Source organism: Pempheris klunzingeri, chromosome 9 (assembly GCF_042242105.1).
Source record: "Pempheris klunzingeri isolate RE-2024b chromosome 9, fPemKlu1.hap1, whole genome shotgun sequence".
Lineage (NCBI taxonomy): Eukaryota > Metazoa > Chordata > Actinopteri > Acropomatiformes > Pempheridae > Pempheris > Pempheris klunzingeri.
The window spans coordinates 2,311,076-2,332,204 of NC_092020.1; the positions used below are offsets into that span (position 1 = coordinate 2,311,076).

General features: G+C 42.4%; 1 protein-coding gene across 1 annotated transcript in view; it reads right to left on the minus strand.

Annotated features, from left to right (window-relative positions):
• flt4 (fms related receptor tyrosine kinase 4) overlaps window positions 1–21,129 on the minus strand; it is a 40,879-nt gene that overhangs the window by 1,783 nt on the left and 17,967 nt on the right. Inside the window, exons 4-29 of the mRNA XM_070836457.1 lie at window positions 19,958–20,088; window positions 19,667–19,832; window positions 18,597–18,736; window positions 18,355–18,514; window positions 17,803–17,920; window positions 17,457–17,641; window positions 16,430–16,595; window positions 12,902–13,037; window positions 12,198–12,306; window positions 11,126–11,485; window positions 10,434–10,580; window positions 9,477–9,608; window positions 8,759–8,865; window positions 7,205–7,340; window positions 6,621–6,725; window positions 6,278–6,391; window positions 5,587–5,675; window positions 5,264–5,390; window positions 5,041–5,135; window positions 2,792–2,914; window positions 2,488–2,599; window positions 2,188–2,287; window positions 1,863–1,968; window positions 1,637–1,761; window positions 505–625; window positions 226–311 (exon numbers count right to left, since the gene is read on the minus strand). Of these exons, the coding sequence (XP_070692558.1) occupies window positions 226–311; window positions 505–625; window positions 1,637–1,761; window positions 1,863–1,968; window positions 2,188–2,287; window positions 2,488–2,599; window positions 2,792–2,914; window positions 5,041–5,135; window positions 5,264–5,390; window positions 5,587–5,675; window positions 6,278–6,391; window positions 6,621–6,725; window positions 7,205–7,340; window positions 8,759–8,865; window positions 9,477–9,608; window positions 10,434–10,580; window positions 11,126–11,485; window positions 12,198–12,306; window positions 12,902–13,037; window positions 16,430–16,595; window positions 17,457–17,641; window positions 17,803–17,920; window positions 18,355–18,514; window positions 18,597–18,736; window positions 19,667–19,832; window positions 19,958–20,088 (3,496 nt within the window). The remainder of the gene's footprint in view (window positions 1–225; window positions 312–504; window positions 626–1,636; window positions 1,762–1,862; window positions 1,969–2,187; window positions 2,288–2,487; window positions 2,600–2,791; window positions 2,915–5,040; window positions 5,136–5,263; window positions 5,391–5,586; window positions 5,676–6,277; window positions 6,392–6,620; window positions 6,726–7,204; window positions 7,341–8,758; window positions 8,866–9,476; window positions 9,609–10,433; window positions 10,581–11,125; window positions 11,486–12,197; window positions 12,307–12,901; window positions 13,038–16,429; window positions 16,596–17,456; window positions 17,642–17,802; window positions 17,921–18,354; window positions 18,515–18,596; window positions 18,737–19,666; window positions 19,833–19,957; window positions 20,089–21,129) is intronic.

The following is a 21,129-nucleotide window of genomic DNA, read 5'->3' on the forward strand; positions in this document are numbered from 1 at the left end:
CTGCTGATGCTCACTTCCTTTGCAGTAATAATGCTGTTTCACTGCACATGAAGCTGTGACTGACCATATTCACAATGACCATGATCATCTTACAGGTTTATCTGAGAGGCCTCACTCTAACCTGACAGTCACTGTGTTGTTTCAGAGTGAGCAAACACTCAGATTAAATAAATGGCTGTGTCAGTTTCATACAGACAATATGGATCGTGGCTTTTGTTTATTAACCTTTTCGAGGCGGCACCCCTGTGCTTTTCTTCAATTCTCTCAAATTCTTCGGAGGCCAGAACCATGCCGCTGTCTGTCTGGTTGTCCTGCGGAGAGACACAGTTGGACATCACGTGAATTAAGTGCCTTTGGTCGACCCCGCTGCCATGTCGGCGGCAGCAGCAGCACCTATTTCTGTTGATTACCCGAGGAGGAAATTCCCAAAGTCGAATGGCATTTGCAAAATGTCACCAGCCGGCTCACATTTTTCGACACCTGATAAGAGAATAAAAGTCTTACTGGAGGAGCTTTCTGTGGGTGCATCTCCAGGGGAAACTCTTCAAATGTCTTCACTCTGGGATGGCATATTTTGGAGGGTCCCACAAACACACAGCCGCCAAAGGGCACGCAGTTATAATACCTGTTCAAGAAGTGTAGAAGAGATTATCAGATGAATACATGATAGAGCCTCTGATGATATACACATCACAGGAGACGGATAAGAAACAGTACAGAACCCAGAGCTGAGATGGGAATATGAGCAAAATTCCTTCCATTCAGTGAAACAAATATATTTCTATTCTTAAATCTTTTTGTAATAAACGGGGACACTTTTCATTTGGTTTCATTTGATTGATTATCAGTGAGAGTCTAGAGACTGAAACCATTCAGTACACAAGATAAAGCAAACATGGGAGCAACAGACATGATGATACATCTGGGTATTAAAAATGTTTTTCCCATCCCTTAAAACATCTCAAAACCGCAAAATGATCTTGAGACTCTCTAGAGGTTTTGCGACCAGTTTAACCTTCTACTGTTATCTGTGTCCTAACAAACAGAAGTCATTGACATAACACCGACTTTATATCAGAGTTTACATACAATGACTTTGAAACCTAAAGCATATATTCTGTAAAAAGCCTACAAGCTGACACACAGAGTGATTTTTTACTGAATGGGAGTAAGGCTTTTTGATTTGACAGTATTGGGAAATGAGCGGGATCTTATTTTATAAAAGTGTGGCGGCTCTACAGGGATAATAGTTCTGAGGAAACTGTCTCACTTTAAGGTACAACTAGTGACTTTACTAATTTAGTAGCTGGACCTTGTGGTGAGATTCTAACAGCTGTTACTACGGCCAAGAATTAAATTTGACCCTCATTCAAGATGTGTTTTTATGCTATTTTAGATTCACTGTTGTCGTTTCGTCAGATTTGATTATTTACATTCAAATTTTGCTGAATCCTGATTGCAGCATGGCAGCACATGACATCAGCTTCACCATCAAACCAGACAGAAAGACAAATTCCCTCATGCGAAAAAAATGCTCCACCATTGAGATAAAATTGTGTGTTAAAGTAGAAGCACAATGTTCAAAGTGGGATGTTTGATTTTCAGGGCCTTTAAGGAACGTGGGATAAATGACTACCTGGTGGGCAGAGTGTTGCAGGCCAGTCTCAGCTCCTCTTCAGATGAAGGCCGTGACGAGGCCTGAAAGAAACCATCATCTTCTGAGCTCTGTGAGTGATTCAGAGGGACGTAGTCCTTCCCATCCTGAGGGGGCATTTGTTAAAAGATTAGATCCTGAAACTTTTTTACAGACTAAAAACACCACTCGATACAACGTCCGAACGTCTCTCCAGCTGTGAACTTACAGGCAGGCCGTTGTCCTGAAGCAGGTCCCCCAGGATCTGCACCAGTGCAGGGAACGTCGGCCTCTCCTTGGGCTCACCGTGCCAGCAGGCCAGCATGATGCCATATCTACCAGCAGAGGGCAGCACCATCACAACAAAGAGGACACTGTGGTCTACAACAAATCTGCCCTTTTTTCCTCTCTTAGATTTAAAAGTTAGTTAAAATTAGGAGCAGATTACGTTTAGATTCGCTGCATTTAGAGCTGCAACACTTATTTGACAGCAAATGATCATTTCCTTTGAGAGGCTTGTGAAAGAAAGAAGAAAAATGAAAGCCCACACTTACATTTCAGGGGATGCTGTCTCTGGTGCTCTCATCCTGACGCTGTCCTTCAATCGTTTGCAGAACTCTTCGTCAATCTGCACTCCCGGGTATGGAGACGCACCTGAGGGTGTACAAAAGGAGGACGAAACATTAATTAACATGTCAGTTGTGTGTTTGGATAACAGGGATGAAGTTTTGCTCTGTTGCTAATAGAATAAATTGCTTCTGGTACGATTGTGGAGGAGAAGGCATTGACACCCTGTTTCCTTGATTGCTTTACAAAAGATTCTTCATTTAAAGATGCTCCGGTTTTGTCTTTACCCAGTGAAAAGATTTCCCAGAGGAGAACTCCAAAAGACCACACGTCACTCTGGCTGGTGTACACTTTGTCAAAGATGCTCTCAGGAGCCATCCACTTCAAAGGCAGACGAGCCTGGGAGGGCGTTAAAACACCGGAGGAAAACGAAAAGATAGTCGCATAAACAGAAATGACACCTGCCTTAAAACAGAATCATTATGTGGGTGATTTTAAAAAATAAAAAAGGAGGAAAATGTCTCCCCACAGCGAATGGAGATGGATGGTAAACTTGTAGGCTTAACTCTAAAGATTGTGAGGATGCCGTACATTGCCTTTCCTGACGTAGTCGGGGTCTTTGTATATGTCTCTGGCCAGGCCAAAGTCACAAATCTTCACGATGTTGTTCTCTGACAGGAGAATGTTCCGGGCTGCCAGGTCTCTGTGGATACACTGTGGATACACACATGGCCACACATACATCAGAAGCCTGCGGACAGGTGAGCGTGCACGCGTGTGTCCGTGCACGTTTGCTTGCATGCGTTGTTTCACCTTGTTTTCTCTGATGAGTGAGTTGTAGATTTGAAGAAAGTAAATAGCAAAGTATATAATAATCATTTAAAAACTTTGTGTGTGGTTTCTTTGTGCCAGTTTGTAACTGGGACTGGACAATGTCTCAGCCGGCCTGAGCTCTGTGGAATCGCTGCAGGAGATTCACCATCGCTCACAAATCTGTTGAGTAAACGGCCCCCGGTTAAAGCCAGGCAGTCTGCTAAGAGTCCGCACAGATGGTGGAAATTCATTATTAGTAATAGCTGCTTTTGTTGTCACCATTTTAATCTCATTATTCGTCTGCTTACCAGTGGGTAACTGACTGAGGCTGTGTGTCAGTGTTTCTGAAAAATACAATAATATTGAACTTTTAAAAGCATATTTTCGTGGCTGGTGAGTTAATAAGAATAAAGTCAACTCAACTCACTAACAAATGGAAGCAGTCTGAAAGTGTGCTTTGCATTGCTGATGAACTTACAAACACAAAAACAAATACATTTAATTAAATTTAAATTTAAATAAAAAATTTAAAATTTACTTTTTAATTTCCACTGTTTTATTCACTTTTATTTGTAATCAGGTTTTAAAGTTAATACAATGTTTTATTACTATTTAATAAAATTAAAATGTAACTATTTAAAATTGTTTCCTTTTTTATTCTAAATTATTTCTTATTATATATTTTAAATTAAATTTCAAATGTTTTAATTTGCTATGTAATCTAATACATTATTTTTGAAATTGTGAATCTAATGGGTAATTAAATAATTTTTTTATTTAATTTACTTTTTAGTCCAATTTGTTTTTTATCATTTGAATTTCATTTCATTTAACTTAATTTTGGATTTAATTTCTGATTCAGGCTAATTTACCCCCATTTGATTTAATATAATTTAAATGTATATAATTAATTTCTATGTAATTTACTGTGTATTGATGAGCATTTTATGTCACATTCACTGACACAGATCGGTCAGTGAATGTAAACATAGTGAGTCCACAGTCTTATCTCAGGAGTCCTCGGTCTCTCGGCTCAGGTTGCTCTCAGCAGCTTTGTGAATCACTCTCGAGAGGAAACTCTTAGCTGGGAACATTTAATCGTTAACACGGACCAGTGGTGGACTGTAAATAACTGCATTTACTTCAGCACTGTGCTACTTTATACTGCACCACATATTGTACTTTTTCTGTAATTATATTCCAAAAATGTAATATATAAAATGCTATAACATGTTGAAAGAGGCTATACTGCATATTGAGCGCATTTATTTTTGATACTTTAAGTACATTTTGCTGAAAATACTTTTACTTATGTAAGCTTTTGAATTCAAGAACTTTAGTTGTAAGTTTTTTTCTAAGTAAAGGATCTGAAAACTTTTCCCACCACTTTCTTAATCAGTCATGAGCCGTGTCCCAATTCCATACTCCATAATTACTATACACATTTTCATCGTGCACGGTTTCTGTAGATGGTATACAAGAGATGAATGCACTTTACCATAGTGGAAATAATACATTCAGAGTGACCAAAAGACATTGAACTGTGACTTTTCGAACACCACTGCCAATTAAACTTCAAAGAGAAAGAGGAAGCAACATGTTATTTCCAAAAGGGCATAACTCAATTTTTGGTTCCAGAGATCATCATCAACTGTCCACAATTTGCTTTAATGTTTTGCAGCTGTTATGGCCTCTCAATTTCCCCGGTGCATTGCATTGTGGGGCATGCAGCACAACAGCACACGCAAAAACAATCAATTGGATTTAGTATGCCTGCTGCCTTTGTTTGTAATATATTTAATTTTGTCACATCTCCTGCGTAAACACACTACACACTCGGTCTAGAATTAGCATGTGGTATGGAACAGGGGCACAGCTCCTCTTTATGGTCACATGGTTTACTAACGAGCACAAAGGGCTGAAAAGCTGAATGATCCAGGCAATAACCAGCTGCTTCTGAGACCGACCTCTGGTGACAATTCACCATAGTTCGTTCACTAATTGTCTTTATAACGTTGACAGTTAACCTTTCTGGAGGCCAGGAACTCCATCCCACGAGCCACCTGGAAACTGTAGCAAATTAGATCTTCTATCGTCAGAGGCGTTTTCCACAAGTCCTCCACTGGAGGGAGAGGAGGAGAGGAAGGGTCAGCCATGGAAAGGAAAGGAGGGAGAAAAGAAACAACTGTAACATGTTAATCAATCAGTTAAATAATGTACTTTATTTGTTGGGTGTTGGGTGTGACTCACTTTTCTCCACAGCAGGGTTCTGGTCGGGCGTGTTGGATGATGGGGACGGAGGCTGGCCAGCTCTTTGGTCCATCTGACCCGCCTCAATCATCCGTCTCACCTGGCTCTGAGTTTTAGGAGAGCGATCCTAAGTGGGGAAACAATCAGTGTGTCATCTCCAAAGTCAACAAAAAGTTAAAGAAACACGTGCCATAGTTTGCAAGAAGGAAAGAAATTCAATAAAGGAAACAAAGCAAAGACAGAAATACAGTCTAACTAAAGCGATAAGATTCTTTTATCTGACTATCGCAGCATAACAAACATTTCTGCTGTGTTTTGCATACCCTGTATGGTAGGAAGAACTCTCTCTTGGCCCGAAGGAAGTTGGACAGATTCCCATACTTGCAGTATTCCACTATCACCATCAGTGGACCTGGTGATACAGAACATTTAATTAGCATTGCTCTTGTTTTTTAAATCATGCCAGGCTACAGTATTTCTGCACACTTCACATTGTTTTCTCTCTCTCAGTAAAAGGATTTCTGCCTCGTTTCGGAGCTTATTATATATTCAAAATAGTGAGAGCTGTCATCCCTTAAGCATTTTCTGCCTGAGATTAACTGCAAGGCTAAATTGCTAAATTGCTTTTGTGTCGGGCCATGCAGGGTAAACATTTTCAGATGTACGCGCCTCAGAATGTGCTCTATAGGTCAAGTTGATGCATGGACGTAAAATTAGGGTACTCGAAGAAAAAAGAAAAGAGAGGCAGCTGTTTCTTAACTTTCTCAGTTAGTTTGTTTTTTAAAATGCTGCCTGGAAGCTGCAGGGGGTAGACAAAATAATGTGTACACCTCAAGTTCACTCAACAGGACAAACAGCAGAGCCAAAAAGAGGTTGTGTCAAGACAACACATCTTTCAAAATAGAAAATAACCAAGAAGATATGTCTATGTTAATCTCTACCAATGCTAATTATGATATAAATATGACGTTTTTTAACATATAAAATGTGATCCATGTAAATCCATGTACTGACCATTTGGTTTGGTGCAGGCTCCTAACAGGTTCACCACATTCAGATGGTTACCAATGTGAATCAGTATCTTTAACTCTGACATCAAGGCCTTGTGCTCACTGGCTGTGGCTCCATCTGAAACGCACGCCCACAAAAAAGGAATATTATGCATAAAACACATTACATTGTTTATTTAAGCATGCATCTATCATACGTGCATATCTACCAAGTCATAGTTCACACACTTCAGTGTATGTCAGAGCCATTTAACTGATCACTATTTCAAATTTATGCATAAGTAACTTCCCACAGTAGTCAAAACTAGTGTAGATTAACAGTAAACGTGTACAAGACCAATTCTTACCCTTCAGCATCTTGACAGCGACTGTGTCCAAACTTTTGCTCTTGCCCGTGCCGCAGATTGACGCCTCAATTACCTTTCCAAAGGCACCCTGGCCTAAAACCTTTCCTATGTCAGGAGAAAGAAAAAGAAAAGTGACAAGATATTCATGCTTATTGATCTACGCAGGCTTGGTTTTAGTCACGCTGGTGTACACAAACAGTTGTGGTGGGGAGCAATTACAAAATGTCAATGCATCTGGCATCCTTAGAGACAAGGGGGAGATATTAGAAAATCTCAATCACAGCATTTGCGTACATGCTCCCATGAGTTGCTGTTGTGGAACAGATGCGTTTCCTCTGGGCGTTTTTAAAAAGCTGTGCTGGGAATGAGCACATATTTAACAGTAGCACTTTACTTGGCAGCACTTTGCCCAGCTGGCTGCAATCCAAACTCATGCCATTAAGGATTCTGGAAATGGAAAACTAATTCAGTTTCATCCATCTATGCGCTCTCATCCCCGCCTGTATATTTCCTCACAAACCTCCTCTGTCCCATTCACTCATTTATCCCACCATCCATCCATCCATCCTTTTCCGATTGCTCACCCAATCGGAGTCTGTCTCTGGAGATCTCCCACTGCGAGGAGTCGTAGGGCAGGTATTCACACTGCTCATCAAGAGGCACCTCCCCCGGATCCATGATGATTGACAGATAGCCTGTCTTTATGTCTGCCGGGTTTACCTGAAGTTCAGAGACAGGAAGGTGAGGAGGTGGTGCTCTGAATGGGGATGAATATGGTAAAAGAGCTGCTGTAAACACAGCACAAAAATACAGGCAACACTACTTCAGCAGAGAAAAAGGAGGGTTACGGGTTGAAATGCAACCATATTGCATATATTTATATAGATGTTACCGTTCCTAAGATGCTAAAACCTGTTTTATAACATTAGATGAATCAAATTAATCTTGATCAAGTTGAAAGCAAGGTTGCTGAGCAGGGTCATCTACATAAAAGCATACATACAATAACCCTTTGACTATTGGATGGCTTTCAGGGCCAGCTACTGGCAAGGTAGAGGTGCATGATGGGAGGAGAAAGGAGGGGTGGGGGGGCATAATGAATTGTGGGAGCAAAGGCACCCCTCATGTTTGTCAACAGATTATATTTACAGTACTTGCTCAGAACACCTACACAGCTATTTTCATAGCTTGCTGGCTGAGCCACACACTCAAGAATCTAAAAAAAAAAACACTCTTTAAAATTGATGACACTGTAAGACTGTAAGCATTACAAGAACATTCTCAAATGTATCTGCAGTCTCTAGTTTTGGATGTGCGATGTTTAATTTTACACCCAGATTGTGGTGACTACCTATTTCAGTTTTCAGGATCTAATGGTTACTGACTTTGCTGCAGTCACTGCAGTTAAGAACAAATGTGTCATCTCAGCAGGAGGAATCTAGGGAGCTCTCAGTTGCTTTTGCTGGTCGTTTTTCTCATAGTCTTTACAGAAGTGGCAATGTTGTATGTATGTATATATATATATATATATATATATGTATATATATATATACATAATTACCTCCGCGACAGGAGTTTCAGGCTCTCCTACAACGTAAAATCAACACTGTACATACATTAGACGCACATTTGGGCTGCTTTATATTAACATGTGAAGTTATTCTAGATATAAGCATACTAAACTAATATGCTGTGGGCTACTGCCTGTATATTCATGTTCTACTCAAGAGATACTGTGAGAGAGAGGGGAGAAAAGAGCCATATCCATAATATCCATATCAAACATCTCTAAATTAATTTGTTAATGACAGCCTCACACTGTGAATCTCAGCAGTGCAACTGTGCGAGGCCACTTAATGTGTGACCAAGTGAGAGAAAGTAAAAAGCAATTTGAGCCTCATTAGAGATATGCTTCTTTTTGAGGCTTATAGCAGTGAAAGACTAACAAGACTAACTCCCAGCAGACATCAGAAGGCTAACTCCCTCAGCAAGTAAATTACAGACTGTCAAAGATCAAACAGGTTGCGCTCAAACGGCGACAGACGTGGTCTGAGCCAGAGGTTAAAGTGTCTCTGTCACAGTCTGTCAGTTTCTCACACAAACACAGAGACACAGAGTGAAAAGCGGCGCCCTCTGACCCGCTTCACATTGCAGAAGATGAGGATGAGCAAGGCCCAGAAGAAAACAGCGATGACTCCAGTCCCGATGAGGATTACGATCTCCACATTGGCCTTGTCACTGGAACCTGCACAGAAAGAGAGAAATAAAGTCGCATTTAGAGGCAGATGTTCTGAACGCTGAGCCTCAGAAACTACTCTCAAGTCCTAAATGCATCTCTTTCTGACGATATTACTCTTTACGAACTGTAGGGGGTGCTGTATTACAAACTATTGTCCCTGGCTTTTTATACAAGCTCCTTACATTAATTCTTTAGATTACATCAATGTGCTAAAAAAGCCATTTACTCAATTCGGCCATTAATCATGAGACCATTTCCAGCAAACCCATTAAAGTATTCACTCTGAATACAAAACATCCTAGCACTGGATGTTACTTGACTTGGATATTATTGTATAGAGCTGCACATGACAAAGACACACCAACAGAAAAGTGTGAGAGGTGAATCATCCAATTCCAGATCTGTACATTTTGTGAAAGAAGATGGGAGTTTGAGAGCGACTATTATTTCAGGCCTGAGTGCACTCGAAAAAGCACGCCAGGGCTGACAATGCGTGAGCGGATTCAGGTGTCACGGTGATTGTATGCAACTGTCTGTCTCTATATGTACTGTATGTGCGAGTGGGTGTATGTGTGTGAGACTGAGTATGTGTGTGTGTGTGTGTTTAGCTGTCTCACCTATGACCCGGATGGCGGCTGAGGAGTGGACACAGCCATGCTGGTTGCAGGCGGTACAGGTGTAAAGACCAGCGTCCTCCTCTCTAACGCGCTGGATACTCAGCGTCCGGTTTGAATCCTGCAGCTGGATCCCTGCGAGGAAGCATGTGATGCTTAATGAGACAGACAACTCATTCTTTAACTCTCACATCATAAATCCAGCAATATTTTCAACAATACAGCTCAAATTCTTGTCACATTTCTGCACTTTAATCTCCAGTATAGTGTGTATGATCTCCTTACACCTGCGTGGTAAGCCATATGTCCCAGCAGCCCCTCTTAGGAAACCCACAGCATCAGCTGTCACTCAGACCCATATTGAGTGCACCTCCTCCCCCCTCTCACACCCTCATCTCCTTCAGATGTTAAGGAGAGACGCACGCTGAGAAAGCTAATGAGCCATATCTATCGGCCTGTGGGGTTTTGTGTGTGTGTGGGGGTGTGCACATGCAGCAAAAACACATCCGCACAAGTATTCTTGTCGCTGGTTCTGTTTGACACATTTGTTCGACAGTATGGTTGTGTGGGTGGGCTGGTGGGTGGTTGTGTATCTGTGTGTGTGTGTGTGCCTGCGCTTGGCTTTTCATAGCTGGACTGCCATTTATCATGACGGAAAGCGCAACAAAGAAAACATCTGCCAAAAGTTGTCAGCGTCTGAGTAAATATTAACAAAGCTTATTGTTTCTGCTCGTCTATCAAATGTGAAGCCAGAGTGTAAAAGATCCTGCTGGAAACTCACCTGAAGCAGAACAATCTCACCCATACAAGTTCTGCTTGAGTAAGACCCAACGGGGCACAGTGAATGAGTAAGAGTAGGCGTAGGAGTGTGTGCATGGATGTGTGGCTGCTGGGTTGGCAGGTGGGCGGCTGTGCTGTTGTGTAAACGTGTGTTTCACCTATGTAGGAGGACTCATGCACCTGACATTTGGTGGAGAGGCTGGTTGTCTTTGAACCAGGAGAGGCGGGGCAGAGGTCTGCCCTCCACGTCGCACTCCATCCGCAGGGACTCGGTCACATTCACTGTCTGGTTGGTGAGGCTGCGCTTGTACCGAGGCGCCTCCAGGGCTACGGCGAGAGGGAAGGGTCAAAAGTGGGTGAAACAGAGAGCAGGAGAAGGAGAGGGAAGGAGAGGGAAATTCAACATTATTACTTGTCTGCACTGATGTGAGCAGTTCAAAATCAACCCAGGAACTGCAACCGTGCATGATATTCACCGAAGGGTCTTGTTGGATTGAAAAGTCAAAAGGTCAGAAAATTCTATTAAAATGTACATCCAGGTACTGATGTAAGGTTACAGCACACGACATGAATGAAGCATGAATGTGTTTGTGCTTTTCAGCCCAGCGGCGTCTCAGCTCTGTTTCCTGTCGAAACATATTGATGCTGTACAAACCAAAGGTATTCTCTCCATTATGTGTGGATGTGGGTATCAGGCTGCGTGGGCACTCCTGCGTATGTATTTTTATGCCTCCAGCATCTCACAACCATCCCCACCGTGACCCATGTGTTTCTGCAGCGAAGAGTTGAGCCTTTCTCTATAATATAGCTGTGGTTAGAGTGACTACTCTCTGTGTAATGTGTCTGGAGCCTCCATCTCTTTTATCTCTCACCTTTGACAGAGATGTATCTGGACAGGCAGTGTTTCTCTCCACTCCGCCTGCTCTGAGCCTCGCACACATAATAACCCTCATCCTTCAGCTGTATGAGCGGGATGGTGAAGTCCAGGACCCAGCTGTTGGAGGGCTCCTGGAAGGAAAGCTGGCCATCAAGGGTTTTTGCATAAAGGTGCACGCTCCTGCAGTCCAGCTCCTGGGGTTTGCCATGCTCGTCCTGCAGGGCCTGGGGGTCGAGGCGGTACCACTGCAGCTGCTCGTAGGTGTAATTGTCGGCGGTGCAGCACAGGGACACTTTCTCCTGCTCCAGGGGATTGTCTGAGGGCTGAAAGTCCACACTGAACCCCTCAGGGATGGCTTTGAAGATACAGAGAAGGGCAGGTGAGGCGTTTAGGTAACCCAAACAAGCCAGCGCTTGTTGTACTGGACATTCATCGTGCTCACAGCACTGCAACAAAATCATTCCTCACTCCTCTGGCTAATCCACAGACCAATCTAAGCGTGAACAGTTTTCATTAGGACCATTTCTTCTGCATGAACAGATTATGAGCCAATGGGGGCTTCCTCCAAGATTGTTGCTGCTTGTTATGCACGTTCTTCTGTTCTGTTATTGGTTGAAATTATTTTGATCACAAAGACAGGCTGTCTGAAGTCTCCACAGCTTTGCCACAATGACACTCCTATAGCCTACGATGCAAAGTATTACTGAGCACCATCAAAGATCAGGTTCTGTTGTCTCCACACAGGGTCATTCTGCTGTCGAACATATTTCCAATACTTAGTATTAGAGTAATATTCAGTGTTAAAAGATTAGGATTAAAAATGAGGACTTCCCTAAATCCCTAAAACTGAGTCCTGTGACCTTTCAATGAAAGATACGTCAAAACTTTCTAATTCTAATCACCTAAATTGTAATGAGGTGATGATTGGCACTTCAGAGAGAGAGTATCTCTAAAACTTGACAAATAAAACCAAAGTTATTCACACAGCTGCATACCGCTAGAGGGAATTTTGGGGAAACTGTTCTGTGTTTTCAAAAGCAGGCTGAAATTTAACCCGACATACTCACTGGTTACATAGAAGTAGATCAGCCGCTCGTCTTTGCCAACTTTGTTTTCAGCAGAGCACTTGTAAATGACGGAAACACTGGCGTTGCGGATCTGAAGCCTGCTCACTATCTGTGCGGTGAGAAAAGGTGGATGAGACTTCATTCATTTGGAGGAAACACGTAGATTGAAGAAGAAGTGCAGTCTGTCATGTAATTCTTTGTGAGCCGACACTAACCAGATTTTCTGCTGACTGGAAGCACACTCGCTCAGGTGTGACTGAGAAAAAACTTCAGGACGTTTGCGTGTGGGCATGTGAGTGTTTCTGTGTGCGCTCGGGTGATCATTTCCTCTAATGGCTGTGGTTTATAAATGTACAGGCATGTGTATGTGCACATGTGCCCCCCTGCATGGGTGTCTGGATGTGTTTATAACTGGCCCTTACAGGAAGTCTGCAGAGGAAGACTGTTCTAAATATTTCCACTGTGGAAATGGCTCTTGATTGACAAATTTTGTTATGGAGCTCAGAATTTGGGACGCTTACATAAAAACATCACAGTCCACTTACATAAATGTCTTTTCTGGGTTACGTCCTAATCGTACTCCTACTGTCATGCTTTCACATGAATTTCATTCTTACAATCATATAGTCGTGTATTTTTTTTTTTTCACAAAGAGATGGGCTTTGACATAGAATGGGAGTCAAAATTAAACAGCTGCAATGAACCTTTTGTCGGCCATCCACCACTTCGACGGATGTTTCAATAGCCTCGATTTCATTCACGGAGCTTTCCAAGTTAATGTCCTGCCAGTTCTGACAGTCTGTGATCCTGTCACTCCGGCCCTTCCTGTCTCGTCGGACCCTGGAGAGAAACACAGACATATTCATGACATCTCCCTCATTGACATGCATAGCAGACAGTGGACAGTGGGGGAGAATTCAGAAGCACATCAAACCAGACATCCTGAGGTTTTATGAGATTTCTCTTCCACACACCGGATTGCATTTCAGATCCAAACATCAGCCCGCATCCAAAAGCCATGGCAATTATGCTAAGTGTCCTGGCAACTAATGGAAAAACTATGGTATCAGATTCTATTATGAAGATCCATAGTGTGAACATCATAGCAGAACTAATGAAACATGAAATGGAATTTTGTTTTGCATTTTCTCTAAAGGCACCGCTCCAATATTCTACATGAACAGAAGGTAATCAGGGTCAGTTTAATCTAACACTCTGCATAGTGTACTAACAGTATAAGTATTTCATAAATGAGTCAAACTATTATACATATGGATAAAATCAATTATTAGAAATAAACTTGTGTGGATAAAGAACTTGTTTTGACTCCCTTGGAACACAAAGCAACACACTTCTGGCTATGAAAATTAGTATAAAATGCTATTGCCAGTATTATCTGGTGTTTCCACACGTTTGTCACTTGGGAGAACATTGGTTTGATTTATGTTCATATCCTAGAGACTTTACCTGACCTCAACCATATAACAGGGTCACAGCTACCTCTGAGGACCCCCAAGATCATGTCCTCGGTTTTGGGGAATTTTGAGGTTTAATAACATAAAAAGGAGTTTAAATTCACCACCATGAGGTCAAAAATCTTAATTTGTCATACACTTGAGTTTATAGCCAAACGTGCAAAACTAATAACCTCCCAGTCTTAATTGTATTTTGTGTTTACTGCTAATTAGCAAATTGAGCAGCATTATCTTTTAACATACTACCTTTTTAACTCAGCAGCAAAACACCGTGGCACCAGATAAAGTCACAGAGCAGCTAGCAGGGTAGTCAGGTTGTCAGGTTAATCTGTCTTATCTTAGGTAAATAGGCCTACTAAATAAATACTAATGGGAATATCATTCTCCACCAGAATTTCATACCCAACAGTGTGGAGAAGAGCTTAGACGGAAAATATTATTATGTACGTGAATGAACCTGTTACATCAATGATTTTTGTCTGAAGTTTTAGGATTTAAGGCTCAAAGCTTTACAGGGTTAGTGGGTTATGCTTGACAAACTAACTATGACTATAGTGCCCAGTCCAATAACATGCCTAACCCAGATTCTTAGCCTTAACCTTGATTTTTACCACCTTAACCTTGATTTACCACTCATATCTACCTCAAGCATGAAATTACAGCCAGGAGATGGTTAGCGAAGCCTAAAGACCAGAAACAGCAGACATGCCTCTGTCCAAAGGTAAAGAAAATCTGCCCTCCAGCACCTCTATAGATTTAGATAGATTTTATTGATAAAGCAAACCAGTTAACATATACATGTTAGTGTGTAACTGACTGTCTAGATTCTTGAACTCACTGTAACAAGACTCCAGGAAGTCACCACTCCCAGCCAAGAAACACACGACCACAACTTTCTTTTACACCTTGCTTATACTTTTAAAAGAACAATTATGATTTCATGTGTTACTACAATGAGCTTTGGAAGTGCTGGAAGCCCAATTTTTCACCCTTTGGTAGGGCTGGTCCAGCTGCTTTACTTATCTCTCGCCAAGACTTTGAATAAGCATGTTTAAAAAAATATCACTTTCACACTACATAGCAGTCTTAAAACCTACCAGGGGGCTGCTAAATGTACCCAAATGGACGAAAACCCCAACAATGTCCCCACATGTTCTTGCAATGTGCCTAATAAAGACTGTCCTTGTGTGAGACTTTTCAAGGAACCATTTCCCAAAACTACTAGGTTGAATTCAGTTTGAATCCACATTGTGCTACCACACTACACAGGTCGCTGTGACCCAACACACATGTCCTTGTCCTACACCTCTTCATTATTTGCACTCTGTGGCATTCTATAGCACAATTGGTACACTCTACGGGTAAAAGAAATAAATTACAAACTTGAAGGGTTTTTATTGAAATCATCAAATGGATGAATGATGTGTGTTTTGTAGATATTGTAGCTGCCTCTTAGTTGGATGGATTGAAGGCATATATACTTAATCTGGTTAGTTTGGTCACCACAACATAATGTTCACTGTGGTACACCTTAGTACGCCGAAGTAACCATGGATTTAATGTAATGTTTAAACGCCCAGTGAGGGGCGGATATCCCTTTACTGTGATGTCTTTGTCAACTTCTATCAAGTACAACTGCTGTCAGGTCATGGTCCACAGTATTTTATGTGGAGAAGAAAGAATGTTGTTATTATTAGGTCCTCATTGTGGGTGAAGTAAACACCATCTTGGTCTTCGCGGCCATCCTTACAGTGGTCAGCAGGAAGAAATCCAATTATTATGTAACAGAAAAAGGTCGATAGAGCCCTGTCTGAGACAGTGCCCATGAAATGTCACATATGATGTACACGAGAGCTGAACTGGACAGCCGAGGTTGAGTCAGAACTGCCTTTCCTTGTGCGTTTAGAGTGTACTGCTTATAAGAGCAGGTCGGGCCCCTCGTTTCTGCGCTCATGGTACATACCCACATGGAAAGGTCAAGAGAATAGCAATAACTTCAAAAATTAAGCCTTGGAGGAAGGTTAAGGCAGGAGAATATTGTAAGGATATTCAGCAAAAGCGCCACAACACTGGAGCTTAGGAAATAACTGAAATCTACTGTAAATGGATGTCCGGAGAATCCATTATATTGTGTTTTGGGATTCAGCAGAGATGGAAAAGCAGAGCAGAGCCGAGGGCGATGCCTGGCAATAAGTTTGTTTGCGTGGGTGTGTCAGTTTATATGTGCATTTAAGTGTGTGTGTGTGTGTGTGATATAGCTCAAACACACCTAGGTGGTTTATGTGATTTTCTAACTCGTGAATTACCCGGTGAGTCTGCGTGTGTGTGTGTGTACGTTATGTCTTTGCCAGTGTATGTCAGAAAGTGAGACTGCTGTGTGAGAGGTGAAGCATAGCGGATCAGTCGCAGAGTAACGGGCACATTATAACTGCGTGGGGGAGGAAGCATATTGGACATTGAACTGTCTGTTCACTTTTCCTTTCGTCTTCTCTTTCCTCTATCTACTTCTGGCCACCTTCCTTTTTATCTCTGCTCTTTTCATCCATCTCCACAAACTCCTTTTTCATCATTTCCTCCTCTCTTCCTCTCGCAGAGCCAGTGGATAATTTCACACTGACCTCCCCCTCTTGATTTGGTCCTCATATAACACTTCATGCACTGCATCCCACTCCTCTCCTCTTTTCTGTCCAGACTGATCAAATCTTATCTGCTCCCACACTGCTTACACAGAGTTTGTAAAATATATCGGTTTCTTACAGTCTGCTCTGAGTGCTGTTGAGGACACATGGGCCCCAGGCCCTCCACTGCCAGCCGACGTTGGGAGCAGGAAGACCATAGGAGGTGCATGTTAGAGTCTGGCTGCTGCCACTGGGGTAAGGACTGGACGGATCTGCCACTTCTTTTTCATGGATCTGTGGGGGAACTGGGGGAAGGGGAGAGCCACTAAATATTCACTGAAGTACAAATACAAAGCTGTGAGAAATTTAAATTCTCCTGGCAACTGAAACAGACGACAAGAAAAGAGAGAGTAAAGACTTGTTGGGATAAAATGAAGACAACAAGCGAGCTTTACCCAGAAAGTATGAGAATCAAATACATGAGTGAAATCAGTCTCAAATTCCACTCCAGCAGGTAAGATCACATCAAAAAGTCTGCAGAAGAAAATATGTTTATATTGACTGCAACTGTTAAACACACTGTTCCCCATAAAGTTGGACTAAAATGTTTTTCACCTCTTCTCATGAAATGATTGTGACAATGTGATTTATTCTTGATAAATAAAGTTTATATCTTCTCAACTTTATTGATCAAACTCTTCCAAACATGTCACAGTGAAACTTAAACCACAATGAACCTTTGCAAACTGTGTATTCAGGCTTTGAACAATTATTCCAACTTTTTGGGCAACAGTGTCTTTCATAGAGACAACGGTATAATTACTAATGACCCCAAAAAGTAACTCCTCCTAGATACAACATGGCATTTCATTATGGCCCAAACTAATTATTTCCAGGCCCCAAAGCAGTGATGTTTAATCTGTTACTGTCCCCCTTCCCTGGGAACATTTCCATTTTTTGCAGTATTTCAGCTTTTATGTCAATTTTCTTATCATTTATTCCACAAACCACACATTAATTAATTTTTACACCTTTTTGAATACACTTCAAGTTCCTTGTTCGACTTGTGAACCTCTGGAGTTTTGCAGCAGGAATGTTAACTGTTGCACACTCACTGTTTTATACAGTCGTCGTGATGCAGACTGAGGGACCAACAGCATAGTTACCGTTGACGACAAGCGTGATGTTGAGCCTGCTCTCCAGCGCAGCAGCACTGTTCTTTAACACCACCGTGTACAGCCCCGAATCCTCCTGACCGACACCCTTAATCTCCAAAGCGTGGTTAAGGTGCATCCTCATCTTCTTCATCTTGAACTCAGGGCGCTGGTTTATTAGTTTTCCATTTTTATACCTGGACACAACACACACACAAAGCCCAGCTGCTACTGCACAAATAACCCTCAGCTGAGGTGCCCAAATTAATATGTAACTCTAAGTTGGATGAGGTCTGTTTACACTTTTGGAAATTGCTCAGTATGTTTGTAATGAATACAGAAGAGAGTCTCATCTCACCATTGTGTTTCAGGTGTGGGGAAGGCAGATACATTTACTTGTAATTTTAACGACTTCTGGCCAGCAGTTACCTCCACCACTGGTCCACTTCTGTAGTTGAGGTTGATGAATGGCCTTTCTGGAAGAAGAGACATTCACTCGTTCACATAAAGAAATTACTGGAGTAGCTACTTGTGGAGTATTCCCATAAAGCAAGACTTTAGCCATGCTTGTGCAGTGGTTTTATGGCAGGGGAATGCATACCTCAACAACTACTGGATAGATTGCCAAGACTATAGTACAGACATTCATGGTCCCCAGAGGATGAATGATTTCCTGATCTTTCCTCTGGCGCTCCACCACAAGCTTCATATTTATGGCTCAAACAATCATGTTCCCCTCAGGATGAATCCTAATACTTTGAGGATGGCTTATCTTTTCCTACAGTGTCATCATCATTTTAAACATACAATATCAAATATCTGGAGAACTAATGACACTTGTGTTTAGTGCAAATCAGCTAATGACAAACAGACAAGATGTAAATGTGCTTCGCTCTGAGCTGGTGCTTACCATGAACTGTGACCTGAGTTTGTTGGGTGTATGTTGCCTCAGAGCTGGTGACGTTGCAGCTGTAGGTGCCACTGTCTGTGACATTGACACTGAGGATTGTCAGGATGCTAACAGCCTCCGTGGCACGAGACAGAGCTTCACGATAGGGCTTAGTGTTCGTCTGGTGAGGAGGAACAGTCTGAAATGAAGATTTTTATTCACTGATGTCATACGACATGGGGCCAACTGCTGCTGCTGCGTACCTGTTTGCCGGGGTAAGACCAATGAATGTCCACTCCAGTGTCGAACTCCACCAGCGCCGTGCAGTTCAGGGTGAGGGCCTCCCCCACTAACAGCTCGACTGGGTCCTCAGGAAACAGCTTGACATTGTAAACCTGACTTCCTGTCCGGGAAAATGAAAAAAGGGGGAGGGAGAAACAGAGGGACAGAGGGAGGGAGATAGTGAGAGAGGTCATGGTGACACCGTCAGCAGTTTTTCCTTCCTCACAGGACCAGAGGAAATGACTTTCCTTTGGACCAGAGGAGCCGTCCTACGTTACTATAAAGGAGCTGCCTGTCACAAGCTCGCACTTCCATTCATGTTGCAGGCTATATATTAGTGAAGGAAATTAAAGCTGAATACAGTGATGCCTCAATTCAAGATAAGAGAGAAAAAGGTTTGGACATTGGCCAGTGTCTCTGATATTATGATAAGCCAACTCTCTCTGCTGTCACTGGCAGTGATGTGAGATGTGAAAAAACACATGCTGGTGATGTCTGTGCAGTGGACTGTGCAGCAGTGATTGCCTGATTGTTTAAACGCACCATTAACGTTCAGGGTGAAGACTCGCTCTCAGTTTCTCCCCTGACTGATGCTGCTGTTACTTTTGGCCGGCAGCGGTGGGTATGAGTTTCCTTTCGCCCTCTGAAGTGAGAGGTGAATGATCTCACACAACACAGCAAAGAGCCTGCGGGTTCCCTCAGAGTTCACTCACAGCGAGAGAGAACCTTGACATGAAATTTCGTCCCTACATCTTAGTTTCCTAAAATTTAATTATGCCTTCCCTTCTCTTCCTTTTCTTTATATTCTATTAATTCTGCTGGCATAATGGCACACGCCCCCGCATCAAAGGGAGTTTTTCTCAGGGAAATTACATAATGAAATAAAATCCTTCAAATTGTCAGCATCAAGACGTAATTGCCGTAATTGACTGCAACTCAGAATTATGGGGACAATGTAGCACCACCTTTAATTTCACGAAGAACAGAACAAGAACAGCTATCGAGCCTTGCCTTTGCACTATGGAGTTAACACAGATGTGATGTTTTTTACCTGTAATGTGGACCAGGTAGTTGGTAGATTTGAACTCTTTTCCTCCCAGCGTTGCGAGACATGAAAATCCAAGGAGCGTTGGCATACTGTCGATTAAGTGTCTGGGAATGGACCAGCCCCGCTTGTTGTCCCACGTCAGCTTGCTCTTCTCCAGAGTATCTCCGTACTGAGATGACACACGTAAAAAAACAAAATAGAAATAACTGCCTGAGCTCAATTCATCAATTAAAGCATCATCTGACAGCTTCAATTAGAGGAATTGATTATGAGAAATCTGTGGAGAGTACAAACCACTAGGAGAGTGACGTTCAGATCGGGCACTGTGACCAAACATGGCACTGTGACGTGTGGGGAGAAGCGTGTGATTAAAATGGTCTCCAGGTCATTTCCATTGGCCCTCCTGAGGAAGGGCTGCTCGGGGTCTGGATGCAAATAGAAACAGGGAGCTGTTAAAGGGTAAGCCAGATACCCACTGAGATAATGGCAGCTATTACTGAGGTTACTTCATGAACTGACAGGCAGATATCTCACAGTGTGATAATCACCCCCAAAAGACACACCGTATGCCGAGTTTATCATGATTACATGTAATGCAACAGATCAGTCAGTCTCCACACAGTAGTAAGCATTAAGAACTGCTATTACATGTCAGCTGAGGGACAGACAGCCAGGGGTTTTAATCCTCCCATAAACAGTTGCAACAATTTCACCCCAAGCCGTCTTTTAATGGAAAATATCTCTCCCGTGTTTCTTCCTTAACACCTTGATGTTTCCTTTTTTATTGTCTGTGACTCACAGCCACTGTTGCAGGGGGCTCTGGGAGACATCACAGCGACTGTGCCTCCAATTCAAATTGCAGCTGCTATCACTATAAAACCTCATATTGCACAGCACAAGCGCACGCTGTTACAAAAATGCTTATCTCTCAAGCTTTCCTGTCAATACCTAAGACTTCTGTACAGCAGTCAAAGATGTTGTGTTAATACAACCTGCCTGCTTCTTTTTTTTTTTGCGATAAGCCTTCTATTATTTTTCCTGCAGCACTCAAAGCTATGACTCCAAGGCCAAACAATAGGTCTTATCGAGAGGCTCATATTTCTGCCCTGTGGTGGTCTAAATATACACAGGTAACAGAAATAATACACAACTCCTCACAGTTGAACTTCTTCACAATAAATGACTGCAGGTATTAGGCGGCAATTGGTTTTGGGAGAGGAGATGTCCCGCCTGGGGCAAGAGGAGTTTGCAAAGCATCAGGAATATGAGACTGAGTATGAGTGTGAGAATTTTGTGCGTGTGTGTTCGAGGGTTTGTGTATTTTACATGAGCTTGTGTGTGTATGCAAGGCTATGCACATACAGTGCTTTCATGGCCTGTGTTGTTCAGCGTTAGGGTGGTAGTGTGCAGCAGAGACGGCTGCCTGTCTAACTCGACCCACATGTGTCCCTTCTCACCCTGCCACT